This window comes from Podarcis cretensis (genome assembly GCF_951804945.1).
Source record: "Podarcis cretensis genome assembly, chromosome: 17".
In the NCBI taxonomy this organism is placed as follows: Eukaryota; Metazoa; Chordata; class Lepidosauria; order Squamata; family Lacertidae; genus Podarcis; species Podarcis cretensis.
Window position 1 is genome coordinate 22235479 of NC_137187.1, and position 15154 is coordinate 22250632.

At 42.9% G+C, this 15154-nt stretch overlaps 1 protein-coding gene across 4 annotated transcripts in view; it reads right to left on the reverse strand.

The window, feature by feature from the left end:
• KDM4C (lysine demethylase 4C) overlaps positions 1-15154 on the reverse strand; it is a 197579-nt gene that overhangs the window by 19057 nt on the left and 163368 nt on the right. For 3 of the 4 annotated variants that reach the window (XM_079959232.1, XM_079959234.1, XM_079959233.1), the window contains exons 19-20: positions 11282-11467; positions 3643-3813 (exon numbers count right to left, since the gene is read on the reverse strand). In XM_079959232.1, the coding sequence (XP_079815358.1) occupies positions 3643-3813; positions 11282-11467 (357 nt within the window). Of the gene's footprint in view, positions 1-3642; positions 3814-9584; positions 9751-11281; positions 11468-15154 lie in introns of those variants that run through there. The other variant, XM_079959235.1, reaches the window with a different exon arrangement.

Genomic DNA, 15154 nt, shown 5'->3' on the forward strand with positions numbered 1-15154 from the left:
TATAGTGGCTGAGAACTAGAGGAATTCACACACACAATCCACATCTGATTTTTTTTTTTTTTGGACAAGTTTCTTCCTCTACAGGGATGACTAGAAAACCACCAAAATGCTCTACATACTTCCTCAAGTTAAAAATGACTTAGGGTAAGCTGAAGACACATTCATGAATCATTCTCATTGATCTGAATATGTATGCTTAACAAAGTTGGACTGTTGGATTTGGTAAACGTTGCTGTAAATTTCAAAACATGCAGTAGAAACAAAGACAGTATCTTCCCTGACCTGTATGAACCAAGGAACTGAAAATTTGGGGGGGAAGGCTGCAATTTCCCCCAAACCCCTTCTTTCTCCTTGCAAGCAATCTTACCAAAGGCTGTACAGACACGAAATGGTGGCTTGTCTCCCATAAATGCAATTGTGAACTGAACGGAAATTGTGCAGTGGCTTGAACACGTAAAGCAGAAAGCTTTTGCTATCTTTGTGAGCTAGCTGAACAGGGAAACAGATTAGAGAAATAGCTTCTTCAATAGGCAGCAACATTGCCGTCGCACAAAATTTGATGAATAAGTCCTCCCAGTGGCACTAACACCTGATATGCACATTGCACGGATTAGGAAGGCAGGGTTTTTTTGGGGGGAGGAATCCTTCCTGTTACTGATGCTACAGGTATATTATCTAATGAAAACACACAAAGATTTCTCTACGGAATCTGAAAGTTCTTTGGCATTTGCTTCAAACAATTATATGTTGTTCCTCTACTATCTGAGAAGCACTGAGGCATATCCAGGCCTGATTACATTTCCTCTTAGCACCAAATCAAACCACCCCACTTGGGTGGTGTGCAGTTTTCCTCTCTCCCACAGCTCAAGCTTTGATGCAGGTGGAAAGAAAACGGTGGCTTCCACTAAGGAACACAGCCTCATATATCTTGATGTTCCTTAAATCAAGGCATCCTCAGTCATTAATGATGCTTTTTATAATATTCCAAACAAAGAAGTAGCTTTTCAAAGGACCGTAGCAGGAATTTAGCTGCACGGCTTCCTTTATCACCAGTGAGAGGTGAACAGCTAAATCCATCACACACTGCTTTGAAAGTGCCCCACTTTGAGTGTTATACTTCCAAAAAAGGTATTAGACCTTTTTATAAGTAAGGACTTAGCAAGGAAAACAGTATAATCTCTGCTAATAATGTTTGAAGGGCAGCTTTGCTTCCTGAAATCAGCTGTAAGACAACAGCAGAGATCAGCATGTATACCTACAGGTGAGAGAAGACGGACATTTGTGATAGCAGGCTTGCAGCATACTGACCTAGCCTGAAGATTGTAAAACCTTGGCCAATTTCATTGTGCTCTATCCAGTGACAGTAGCATAGAGCTGGAAGGGAACCTGAGGATCATCTAGTCCAACCCCCTGCAATACTGGAATATTCAGCTGTCCCTTATGGGGATTGAACCTGCAACTTTGGCATTATCAGCACCGTGCTCTAACCAACTGAGTTGTCCAGCTCCAGCTATCCATTTTCTATGCTTTATATTTGCAATTAGCAAAGGAAAATACATGACCAATGCTTTTTTTTATCCCATAGTACTATCTGTCTGCCAAATTAGGACAGTGAAGCCATACTAACACTTTCATTCTTTGTTGTGTCTCATCAATCTTCCTGCCTCCAATAGTTAATTCTCTTTATAGTTCTTCAATGTCAATAGCACTCATTTTTCCTACAGTTGTTATCTACAAACTGAACGCCACATGTGAAGTTCTTTGCTGTCAATCCCACCATGTGAGCACAATTCTGCAGCCTTTTTTCATTTATTAGGTAGGCACTAGACTCACAACTCAAATCCCGAGTTGACCATATAAAACCTGTGTAATCCTTATTCATTGTAGTTGGAGCTCATAGGCCTCTTACACAAGAATGTGTACAAACATCTGACAGAAGTTCCTGTTTCTCTAGAAGATACCTATTTAAATGCAGTAGGAGAGATTCCCAGGATAATATGACACATGGACATGGAGATTAGCAAAACAGGACTGGTCTGCAAGAAAGGTAGACATCTTTACTGGCTAGTCTTCTAACACTTCATGAAGACTTCACAAGCAAACAAAAATGTGGGCCTGAAATCACAGCAGATATTTGAAAAAAACATTGTTTATATACAAATCCATCCAAAAGACCCCAACTGTCAGATAATGTACAAGATTCAAGATGATGACTCAGCAATCATGCATATCACAAAAACAACGCCCCAAAATCACATACTCTGCACTGGCTAAAGAGTTCAACAGTTGGCTCTCAGGACTGTTATACCTTAGGAGTTTGAAGTCCACACTTTTATTATTATTATTATTATTATTATTATTATTATTATTATTATTAGTTTGTTTTTTTATTTATACCCCGCCCATCCGGCTGGGTTTCCCCAGCCACTCTGGGAGGCTTTCAACAAAAGATTAAAATACAGTAATCCATCAAATATTAAAAGCTTCCCTAAACAGGGCTGCCTTCAGATGTCTTCTAAAAGTCTGGTAGTTGTTTATTGACATCTGGTGGGAAGGCATTCCACAAGGTGGGTGCCACTACCGAGAAGGCTTCCTGCTTGGTTCCCTGTAACTTCACTTCTCGCAGTGAGGGAACCACCAGAAGGCCCTCAGCGCTGGACCTCAGTGTTCGGGCTGAACAATGGGGATGGAGACGCCCCTTCAAGTATACTGGGCCGAGGCTGTTTAGGGCTTTAAAGTTCAGGACCAACACTTTGAATTGTGCTCAGAAACCCTTTCAGTATTTTTAAACATCTAAAACCAGATGCTAAGCCAGCATTGCAACTTTTTTTTCTTTTCCAAAGCACAAGGGATAGAAAAGGAAAGGGCCAGCCTGAGGAATAAATGTATCGCTGCCATATCCTGGCAATGTCTGACTGATGTAATGGAGCCTGAAGAATTTTGACAGGAGGCCAGACATCAGCCCAAGATGCAGCACTCCCAGGATGAGAAAAGTGCAAAGGGACCAACCACAATACCAGAGTGCATGCAAGTTGTGTTACATGCAAGGCAAGGCAGAATCACCCTGAATTTACTGCACCATATAAGAACATGAAGCGCTGATTAATTGCTATAATAAAATGTTGGTTTAAACATGCACTGAAATGCATGTTGTGAAATGTTGCAAACAATGCCATTTCCCTTCTGATTTAGTATCATTAGGCAATGGAATCTTACAGACACATCCAAGATGTAAACAAGTCGTCATACTAGATTCATGAGAACCGTTCTGCCTATTACATATTTGAACATGGGCTTTTGCTCAATTCATCAAGGAATTTTGTAATATTATCTCTCAGAGACACATTACAATATGTGGAATTCCCACTCTAATATCTTTTATTAAAAACATACTTCTTATTTAATTAAAAGACTTTGGAAGATTAGTTTTGATTCATTTGACGAAATAGTGGATACTAATTAGAACAAACAAGGTTGGGAAGCCCCTGAGAAAGTAATAATTCTCTGCAGCAAGAAATAACAAACACGAGCAGAATATTAAGTTAATTATCCCTGTTGAAAGGTCAGAAGAAATTGTTCAATTTTCCTTATTTAACTTTCAAAAATAAAAATAAAAATCAGTTTCTTAAAATAAATACTTACCACAATGTCTTCAGGGAAGGTGTCCCGGCTGAAGGAACCGTCATCAAACATGACTTCGTAGAAAACTTGAGATGTAACTTCTTTTACTCTGCAGCTATAGTACCGTGTGTTCCTGTGTTTTGCTATGACAGTTTGGCCGGCTGAGACCGTTTTCTCGAAGGCTTTGGTTTTCTAGAAAGCAAGAATTAAACACACATTGTTATATCAACCACAAAATTTGTCTCACTCGTTTCAATCCACTGGGTCCTGTACATCTAAGGATTCTTTGTGTCTGATGACCAGGAGTCATGAAATACCTGTGCTCAGAGATCTGAACTGATTGCCAATTGGCTATCAGACCAGGTTTGAGGTGTTACTATTGATATATAAATCCCTTTAAAAATTGAGACCAGCTTAAAACGACGAGATCACCTTACCCTACATGTGACCACATGACCACTTCAATTGGCACTGCTGTAAGGTAAAGGTAAAGGGACCCCTGACCGTTAGGTCCAGTCGTGACCGACTCTGGGGTTGTGGCGCTCATCTCGCTTTATTGGCCGAGGGAGCCGGCATACAGCTTCCGGGTCATGTGGCCAGCATGACTAAGCCGCTTCTGGCGAACCAGAGCAGTGCACGGAAACGCCGTTTACCTTCCTGCCACAGCGGTACCTATTTATCTATTTGCACTTTGATGTGCTTTCGAACTGCTAGGTTGGCAGGAGCAGGGACCGAGCAACGGGAGCTCACCCCATTGTGGGGATTCGAATCGCCGACCTTTTGATCGGCAAGTCCTAGGCTCTGTGGTTTGACCCACAGCACCACCCACGTCCCTTTGGCACTGCTGTAGGTGCCACATAATACCCGTTCCACATTTATGAAATCGTTCAGTATGGCAGCACTTACAACTTTGGAACTCCCTGCCTATTGAGATCAAGCACCTACACTGTACCCTTTTTAGTGTCTGCTAAAAACATTTCTGTTTAGACAAGCCTACCCAGGTGCTTAGAAAGTTGAAGTAATATTAATCTCTTTTAGTATTTTAACTTTTTTATACAGTGGTACCTCGGGTTACATACACTTCAGGTTATATACGCTTCAGGTTACACACTCCATTAACCCAGAAATAGTGCTTCAGGTTAAGAACTTTGCTTCAGGATAAGAACAGAAATCGGGCTCCAGCGGCGCGGCGGCAGCAGGAGCCCCATTAGCTAAAGTGGTGCTTCAGGTTAAGAACAGTTTCAGGTTAAGAACAGACCTCTGGAACGAATTAAGTACTTAACCCGAGGTACCACTGTACTTTCGGGACGCAGGTGGCGCTGTGGGTTAAAGCCTCAGCGCCTAGGGCTTGCCGATCGAAAGGTCGGCGGTTCGAATCCCTGCGGCGGGGTGCGCTCCCGCTGCTCGGTCCCAGCGCCTGCCAACCTAGCAGTTCGAAAGCACCTCCGGGTGCAAGTAGATAAATAGGGACCGCTTACCAGTGGGAAGGTAAACGGCGTTTCCGTGTGCGGCTCTGGCTCGCCAGAGCAGCGATGTCACGCTGGTCACGTGACCCGGAAGTGTCTCCGGACAGCGCTGGCCCCTGGCCTCTTAAGTGAGATGGGCGCACAACCCCAGAGTCTGTCAAGACTGGCCCGTACGGGCAGGGGTACCTTTACCTTTTACCACTGTACTTTAAAGTAGGGTTGCAATTTTTTCTTGATTTTACTGTTTTATCTTTTCTAAACTGCTTTGAGGGTTGTTGTTTTTCAACAATCAAGTGATGTATAAATTTTATGAGATAAACAGGTGAATGAAGGCCTTCTTTGCCACAGCCGCAACCGTCAGAAAGCAACTGTTTAGAAACATCTCCCTCAGCCCAAGCCGCTCACTTCTAGAGTCAAGAACTTGCACAGAAAACGTGATGCATTGTAGGTGAGCTTTTAACTGAAATTGATAAAATATAATTTGTCTTGTTTCAAGTGTTTTATTGACAGACCATCAATTTAGCAGGTCTCATATGAAATGTACATGGATGGAGTGAGAGAGAGTTGTGGCTTTGCTATTCCATCTGGCTTGTTTTTCACTCTCTTCCCACTTCCTAATAATCTGCAGCTGCTTCCAGGTCTGTGCAGAGGTTGCAACGACTTCTGAAGCCTGGGGCGGGAGTCTTGTTAGAATAAAGTTATAAACTCAAACAAAAAAAGCAGCTGGTTCCTGGCTTAGCTCCACCGAGGCCCGGGGCAAATGTGCCCGGCTTCCCCCCCACCCCTCTGCATGGGCCCTTCTCTGCCAAGCCCCAGCTCCCACCCCACAGCTTTCCTCCACATCTACCTGTCATCCATTCCATCTGGCTGTCAATGCCGCCTTCATGGCTGAAAGGAGACAATACAGCATTGACAATGCAAGAGGCTTTGTTTGGCGAGCCCTTCTTACCAGTCACACATTCAGCAATGCCTCTTGCATTCCCTAAAGAGCTCCTGAGAATAGTATTGCTGACGCCTTTACCACCAACATTAAATGGGGGCGGCCGCCGAGACACTGGGGGCGGCCGCCGAGACCATATAACACCGGTCTTGAAAGACCTACATTGGCTCCCAGTACGTTTCCGAGCACAATTCAAAGTGTTGGTGCTGACCTTTAAAGCCCTAAATGGCCTCGGTCCAGTATACCTGAAGGAGTGTCTCCACCCCCATCATTCTGCCCGGACGCTGAGGTCCAGCGCTGAGGGCCTTCTGGCGGTTCCCTCATTGCGAGAAGTAAAGCTACAGGGAACCAAGCAGAGGGCCTTCTCGGTAGTGGCGCCTGCCCTGTGGAACGCCCTTCCAGCAGATGTCAAAGCGATAAACAACTACCTGACATTCAGAAGACATCTTAAGGCAGCCCTGTTCAGGGAAGTTTTTAACGTGTGATATTTTATTGTATTTTTGCTTTCTATGGAAGCCGCCCAGAGTGGCTGGGGAGGCCCAGCCAGATGGGCGGGGTATAAATAATAAATTATAATTATTATTATTAAATAGAGAAATGGTTGCAGCAGCAGCAGCATCCTATTGAAGTGATGGTCTGTCAAAATGCTACAGTCATTCTGCTTAAGGTGTCTCTGAAAGCCACATACAACTCCAAAGATCTTTTTACTGATGCTAGAATCCTATGCACAGATATACATTTGTTTGCTTGCAGAACTGGAGATGAAAATCATGGCTCACAGCGGTTCTGGGGATGCATGCAGGTACCTGCTTTGCCTGCAGTTTGAGAAGCATGGAATCATTAGCATGTGTCACACTGCCACACAGGATTCTGCAATCGCCACTTGCAATCAAAATGAGTATATCAGCTTCCAGTAGATAAAGCGTAGATTAAAGAAATCTCGTATCTATTACAGAAATGTACAAGGGTTCATCACATTTTCAAACCAGTTGCTACATTTGGGTAGGGCCTTATGATATATACAGTGAGAAACAACAGCTTTAGGATTGCTTCATTCTCTGTTGCTCTGGGGCACAGGGTAGCAGTGTGCCAGGCCAAGGAGATCTCTGTCTCATGCATTCTCATGAGCCACTGGTTTCCATCACCCAGCAGGCTGCTAATCGGTGCATGGAATGTCTGAGAAAGGAGATAAATGGAGAGAGCGTCTTCCCTCTCTCTCTACTGCTTGCACTGGAGCACTTATAACCTGTTGAAAGGTAAGACGAAGAAGGGGGAATGTGTTTCAGGTAACTACAAATCAACCCACTCACTAATCTGTACCACACACTGCATGTAGCACATTTCACTTTGTGTATATGCCAAAATTAATAAAGCCTATGGCTATAGCTAGATAATAAAATGTAGAGAAAACAGGAAATGTTTAAATGTATAACTGATTTAGAGAGGAAGATGTTTCAAAATTAGAAATCTACTTAGCTGAAAAAAAATGTGACATATGCAGACTGATTACCTGCCCTTTATTACCTAATGATTGTAACCTTTGAGAGCAGCAAACTATTCAATACATTCGGAGAACTAAATCGCGAGTACCTACAAGATGAATATATCAAAATACTTTGAAACACTGCAGTAAACGTTTTGGATTAAACCATGTCTCATTGCTTTAACACTGCAATACATAGTGGATTTGATTTTAAAAAGATGGGCCTTTATCAATATTCCACTGTTGATTGTGGAATTATGGTTGTATATATAGGTGTCCTTGAAGAAATTCATATTACCTACACCTTGCCCTGTACTACTTAAATGCAAAGACCCCATTCTCTTCCTGCCAGCATGACACCGTGGTAGCTAGGCATTGTATTTGCAGTGGTTAACCAGGGGTCACACCTAACCAGGTTTGGAACCAGAATGGCTCTTGCTGTATGGGTGAAAAATGGAGCAAGCAGTCCAAGAAGAGTCAAGGGCCCCTGACGTCCACAGATCCCGAGTTCCCCTCTCACTTCTCAGCCCTATGCATTGAAAGGGGTAAGTTATAATGAACTATATATCAGGAAATAAGAGCAGAAGTGGTGCAGAATTCAGCAGTGGTCAGTAGCACTTGTAGCCAGAGCATCCTTGGGCAGCTGCTAGGGCCTCAACACATACATAGGTACTCTGCCCTGCCCCACCCCATCTTGGCATTCTCAGTAGCCCCAGTCAACTGGTTCCAGCCACCATTACATTTCCGCAATGTCCCTAGCATAGCATTGCTCTGGGACATGGTGTGAAATTAAAACTAAAGCTAGACCCAGCTACCCACTGCTGTTTGGAACACTACCACCACCAGGTAAGCCTGACAAGGCCCAATGATGAAGGAGAGGGACCCCCAAAGGATGCTTTGCCAAGGGACTCCTCAAACCTGAATCTAATATGTTTCAATGTTTAATATGTAAGTTTATATCTAGAGTCCACGGATAAAACAAACACCATTAGATGTACTGCTGGGTAAGTGTTTAATGGTTCTTGTATTTGTATAAAAACTAATAAAAATGTGTGTGTTTTTTAATAACCTAAATCTAGAACTTCTCATGGGTGAAATGTTCACTTGCTCCAATTCATCGTGAATATAATTTGATTGTTTTGGTATGAGCCGATGCTGAGCTGCCTTCAGCCTCACTGCAGCTTTCACAAATCTGGTGCCCTCCCACTGTGCTGGCTGGAAGCTGTAGTCCAGAAAAAGCTGAAAGGCACCAGGTTAGCAACTGTCCCTTCTATACATCTGCCTGCACACTTGACTCTTAGTGAGTCATTTAAGGATTTGTGGATCTGCTCCCATTTTTTCCTGGACCTATCCTTGCCCTGGAAAGTCAGGGCTGCCCTGCCACTGGTGGCGACAGATGCTGTGTGCAGTCCTCTGCTGGTGGATTGTGTTTGGGTTTTGTTTTTTTTTTAAAAAAATGCCATTAAAAGTTCAGAAAACAGTAATTTACCCCAACGTGGGGAGTGCGTTAAGAGTTTTCGATTTCCCATTCCTGGAAAAATGTATCTCACAGAAAGTGTTATTGATAAACATGTTCCAAAAAGGATTTTCTACCACAGAAGCCTAAGAATTTATAGATGCAAAGAATGTAATTTTTGATCAGAGGGACAGCTGTTATGCAAAGAACTGAATTAGATTAGATAAACATCTGTGGCATTTTCTGGATTACTGTGCAAGCTGCGGTTTGGACAGCGCGATTTCTTTTGTGTAACATGAGCGATGAATGAACTAAGGTAGTCATATAAAAATATGAGCCACAGCAAATCACAATGAAGAAGAAAGGTAATCTTGGCCTTCTGTGTGGAAATGAAATACTATGAATAAGTATTATAAAGTTTTATCTTGCCTCCTATGTATGAGGACAGAAAGCTAACCTTTTCTGTTATTTTTATAGTGATTATATAGGTCCTGGAAGACCTATGATAAATAACACATGTTATGGCACTTCAGCCCTTGGAAAGAAGGTCAACTTCACAGTCCTTAGAAAAACTGGCTCTGAAATAGTTCCCTTTTGACATGATAAAGTCTCGTCAAACCCACTGACTTTTATCCCTTGCTGCTGAAACATGTGGGAACAAGTAACAATGGCAGGCATGGCACTACACCTATTGCAAATCACTATGAGACTCTGAGTAGAAAGGTGAAGGACACTGGGACACAGGTGGTGTTTTCATCACTCCTTCCTTGTTGAAGGTCATGGCCTCAGAAGAGACAAAAGTACAGTGCAAGTGAATGACTGGCTACACAGATGGTGTCATCAGGAAGACTGTAATTTGTATATATCAGGCACATCCAACTCCCAAGAGACTGCGATCTACTCCCACTAAAAAAAACTGGCAGTGATCTACCCACTGGATTGACCAAAGTTTTTGAGCTTTTGGGGGGGAGGATTGTTCAGAGTTGTTGAGGGGTTTTTTTTTGGGGGGGGGTCCATCAGGATCACACAATCGACCAGGATCGACCAGGGATGCCCCATGGTTGACAAGTAGATCGCAATCGACCGGTTGGACATGCCTGGTATATACAAAATGATCAATGGGGGGGGGGCTGCAGAGTTCTGGTCTGTGCCCAGTCTTGTTTAGCTTCTTTATAAATGACTGGGCAGAAAGTGGGGGGCGGTGCTCATCAAATCTGCAGATGACACCAAACTGGGTGGGGTAGCTAATACAGTGGTGCCCCGCAAGACGAATGCCTCACAAGACGGAAAACCCGCTAGACGAAAGGGTTTTCCGTTTTGGAGGTGCTTCGCAAAACAAATTTCCTATGGGCTTGCTCCGCAAGACGAAGATGTCTTGCGAGTTCCTGCGGGGGGTTTTTCCTCCCCCCCTTTTTCTAAGCTGCTTATCTGCTTATCCGCTAAGCCGATAAGCCGCTAATAGCGCTAATAGCGCTAATAGCGCTAATCCGCTAAGCCATCAATGGGCTTGCTTCGCAAGACGAAAAAACCGCTAGACGAAGAGACTCACGGAACGGATTAATTTCGTCTTGCGAGGCACCACTGCACCTGCAAACACAGAAACCAGATTCAAAAATAATTTTGACAGGATGGAGAATGGGGCGCTAACAACATGAATTTCAACAGAGATAAATGTGAAGTTCTGCATTTAGACAGGAAGAATCAGATGAGATTACAGTATGGGAGAGACTTGACTTAATGGCAGTACATGTAATAAGGGATCTAGGGGGTTTAGCAGACCACAAGCTATGAATGTGGTTCTACACTCTATGTAGTGTCCAGATCTCAAGGAGGAATGGTAGAATCCTACAGCTTAATTTTATCCTACCTCAGAGCAAGACTGCATTCATCAGTTTAAAGTGATATAGTGTGGATTTAATCTGAGCCAAGCCTTTCTCAGACTCAGGACTTGCTTTGAATGCCAGAGCTCAGCTCCGGATAATGAGATATGAAACAATGAAGAGAGTTTCTAAAACTGCATGCATTTGCTTAGAACCGAGCAAAAAGCCCTGACTTGTCTGGGCTTAGTATTTAAAACAGTAACTCTCCTTCTATGAAATTAATTTACCACTGCACACAACTATTATTCATTGCCTTTCAAACCCAGTCCATACAGTCTTGACATTTTCTCATTGTTCTGTAACAACCAGGAACTAGCAAGCTTTTTAACCTGGTTCAGCCTAGCAGCAGTGTTCTTGTTTTTGAAAACACAGAAACAACAACATGGAATAAAATGGGGGAAAATAATATGGGAATTAAATTATGCAAATCCTTACCACATTTTGACTGATTTTGTGCCTGAAACATGTGATATAGACAACATAAGGCCAGTCATCTGGTTCCATCAGCACTCCTGCGGCATGAGCACATGTAACATGGAAAGAAGCTGGGCAACGTCCGTAAGAACACTGGATGCAGGCGCCAGATATTTTCTTAATTCTTTGTCGGCAGAAGATACATTTCTGTAGGCACAAAAGGAGAGTTTCCAATTAACTTCATTTTAGCTGCCAAGCAGGTACTTCTGTTTAATCAGCTATGCCTAAATTCACACATCTGTGTTCTTAAGACTGCACACATCTCTCACACGCATTTTCGGATGCCTTTCCAAAGGAAGCTTGGATGTGCTCTAAGACGTCGTGTATATTGAATCAGCTGTGTGAATTAGTACACAGTTAAATGCTTATGTTCAGTGGCAATTTTATCTATGCAGACTGAACTCATCATAAACAGAGAAGAGACACTAATGTAGCAGTGGGGCCTGGTTTTTTAATTAACATTTTCAAATTAGTGCTTACATTGTAAATATTGCTATTGATACCATTTTTAAAAACAACAACAACAACAACAACTATATTTAAACCATCTTATGAGGGCAGTGTGTTTTATCTCCCCCCACTAAACGTAAGTAAACATAAATAGGATTGCACTGTTATTCTTGCACTTAGAAGACAGCAAGGTGATACAAGGTGGATATGTTTCGGGTACGTATTCTGTCCTAAACTTTGAGGACAAAAGACATGGAGCTGATATCTCAAAACAAATGGGTAGAAGGTAGTTATATGGTAGAGGGCAGTTGTGCTCTGAGCCCCAAAACCCATCCCTCATGGAAATAAAGACACAGTGGAGACAGAATTTAGTTTAAATGTTAATGGGCAAATTTTGGCCAAAACGTTATTGAATACACAAATGTGACTGGTATTGACTTAGGCATTGGTATCAAAACTATATCTGGCTCCTGCCCACCCTGCAGGAAGCCTGGAAGGGTAAACAACCAGCAGGGGGATCTCCGTCAGTGTATATTGACTGGTGCTCACCCCTGGGGTCCCGGGGGTCCTGGCATGGCCTTAGCCCCTCTCCGGGCTTCGAATGAGATCCAGACCCCCAGATTCCTTTAACGGGATACCCTATTCATTGGAGGGGAAGGTGGTGGCCACACCTCCCTTCCCCACATTCCCCTAAACCAATGCCTAACCACCAAACCTTACAAAGTTGTGACGATTGCTAAGAGGTAGGCAAAAACCAAGTGGCCACAGCCAATCTGCCACATTGGGAAAAATTCCTACCTGGTCCCTGTTCCAAAGCAGGCGACCAACCGAAGTCCAAAGCAAGGCCAAACACGACCTAATTAATGGATGAGTGAACAAGTGTTCGGCAGCGCGAAGCAAAAGGAGGTCCCTGCATCATGCTGCCAAATAGATACCCCCAACCCCCAACCTTTGCCACGATGCCGATTGGCTAAAGGCCAGTGGCATAACTGTGGCACCACCGGCTTGGAGCAGGGCAAGTCCCACCCACAATCCAGTTGGGGAAGAGGTTCAGGGGCCGAGCACAACATGGACCCTCTGTTAGCAGGATCCAACTTCTCATGAAAATCTATACTGTAAAGCCCCTGTTAGTATTTCACGCCTCCGATGATGCAGATGAGATTGGTGTAAATCACATGTCTGTCTGGGAAGAGTGTGGGAACAGAAGACAGCCTTATCTCTTCCGCTGTATGTACGTATTGTACTGTACTTTTGCTTTTACTTGTGACCTGTTCTTCTCTCAGAGCTGGAGAGAGAAGTCACTATGCTTCCTTTGTCTGTACATAGTACACAGATTAGCTCTACGATGTTTCCCGCTTCTTGCTTTGTTATGCTAGAAGATTAGTGTGCATATATCATTTGATACATGTCACTGAAGTGCACTGGAGAAGAAGGGAAACGCCTTTTCTGGAGCTGTGCATACCGGAGGACACTCAGAGTTCGGGGGCTGAAGGGGTACCCCAAGGCATTTTCCAACAGCTCTAAGTGGTCTGCTAACAGGGTAACTCAAGAAATTTGAATTGTGTTTGGAAACAAACTGGGAGTCGGTTATGGACTTTACTCATCGGCAAAATTTATTTCAGATGGCAGATTCCAGTAGCAGCCTGGCCATCACATTCTGAACCAGTTGCTATTTCAGAAGCAACCCCACATACAACACGCCACTATAATCTAACCCAGATGTCAGGGTCAGCCACGTGAGGCAACTGTCTCAAGCAGCAGAGTCCCTGGGGGCAGCAGATCCCTATGTTACTCTTTCTCCCCTGCCTTGTTCCTAAATTCAATCTTCACTCGCCCTGTCCTCCCTGGTGGGAAGGAGGTGTGCCCAATTTTGGGGTTCTCCGATGCCAAAATGTCTTGGACTGGTCATGCCAGATGTTATCAGGGAATGGATCACTCTGGAAAGATTGTTTTTGGAGAAGAGACTGCAGACTTGTGCACCAATCACACTGCTCTGAACCACGGACTCCACTTCAGTATCCATGTAGTGCCAGGTCTAATAACACCCGCAAGCTGCAAACCTATTTCTTAAGGACTGCAATCCCAACCAGAACAAACTAGATACCACCACTTTCATCATTGTCAATTGAACCATCTACTGGAAGTAACTCTGTCTTGTCTTAATTAAGTTTCAAATCAATTGTGTTTCAACTTATTATCCTCATTTTTGGGCTCCTCAGTAGAAAAGTAAAAATAGACCAAGCAACAAACAAATCTACCAATTTACTAAATTATATTTTCTAACATTAAGGAATGAGGGAGGTTGAGGGATTTTGCAAAACTGTAAATGCAGAAATTGCATTTGTTTTGCCATACTGCCACAGAAAAAAATGAAATGTAGTAGCATTCTGTAATTAAATTAAACCTATTTAAACCATTCTTAGGGGAAATGCAGTTAGCATGTCAAATTGATATGGATTTACAATTGATTCTATAAACTTTACATTTCCTGTTTGACACAAAAGGCAAAATGTTTCTTACTACAATGTATTCTTGCTGACTTCATACGCCTTTGAAAGCTGCAGCATCTCTGTAGCCTGCTGTTACTTTAAAAGGTAAGTGAATTTCTTCATGTCAGAGAATTAAAATACAGCATCCAATATGTTATATTATTTAATGTTTTCTAGATTATTTATTCACAGCAAACAATCACTCAGCAGAATTCCTTAAAATAAATTACTACCAATTAAAGGTAGGCTCCACTGTCCCCTTAGCCCAGGAATAGAGAACTTGCAGCCCACCAGGTGTTGTAGGACTCCAATTCCCATCAGCCCCAGCAAGCATAGCCAATGGTCAGGAATGATGAGAGCTGTAGTCTAACTACATATGGAGGGTTGCAGGTTCCCCATCCCTGCCTTAATCACAATCATCATATATTTATCCAGGGCTTTTTTTAGCTGAAACTCTCCAGAACTCAGTTACGGCACCTCTTAGGTGGGTGCCATAGTCATAATAAGAGAACAAGGGATGTGTTCATGATGAGTTACAGCACTTCTTTTTCTAGAAAAATATCACTGCATTTATATCCTGCCTTTTTCCCTGAGAGGGGCTCAATGCAGCTTACAAATTAAATAAGAAAAGCTAAAAACATTTTTTAAATCATTAAAAAACTGTTAAATTAAAAACTTTTAAGATCCAGTAAAAAGCTACAGAAAATTACAATAAAAAGAGCAAGCACAGCACCGGCCCTTTCATTAAAAGCAGTCAGTTCCCAAAGTCTGTTGGAATAAGTCCTCGCTTCTTTATTAAATAATTTGCTAGTTTCTTTTTTAATAGGATCTATAAGTTGCACTAGGGACGTGAGTGGCGGGGTGGGTTAAACCACAGAGCATAGGACTTGCCGAT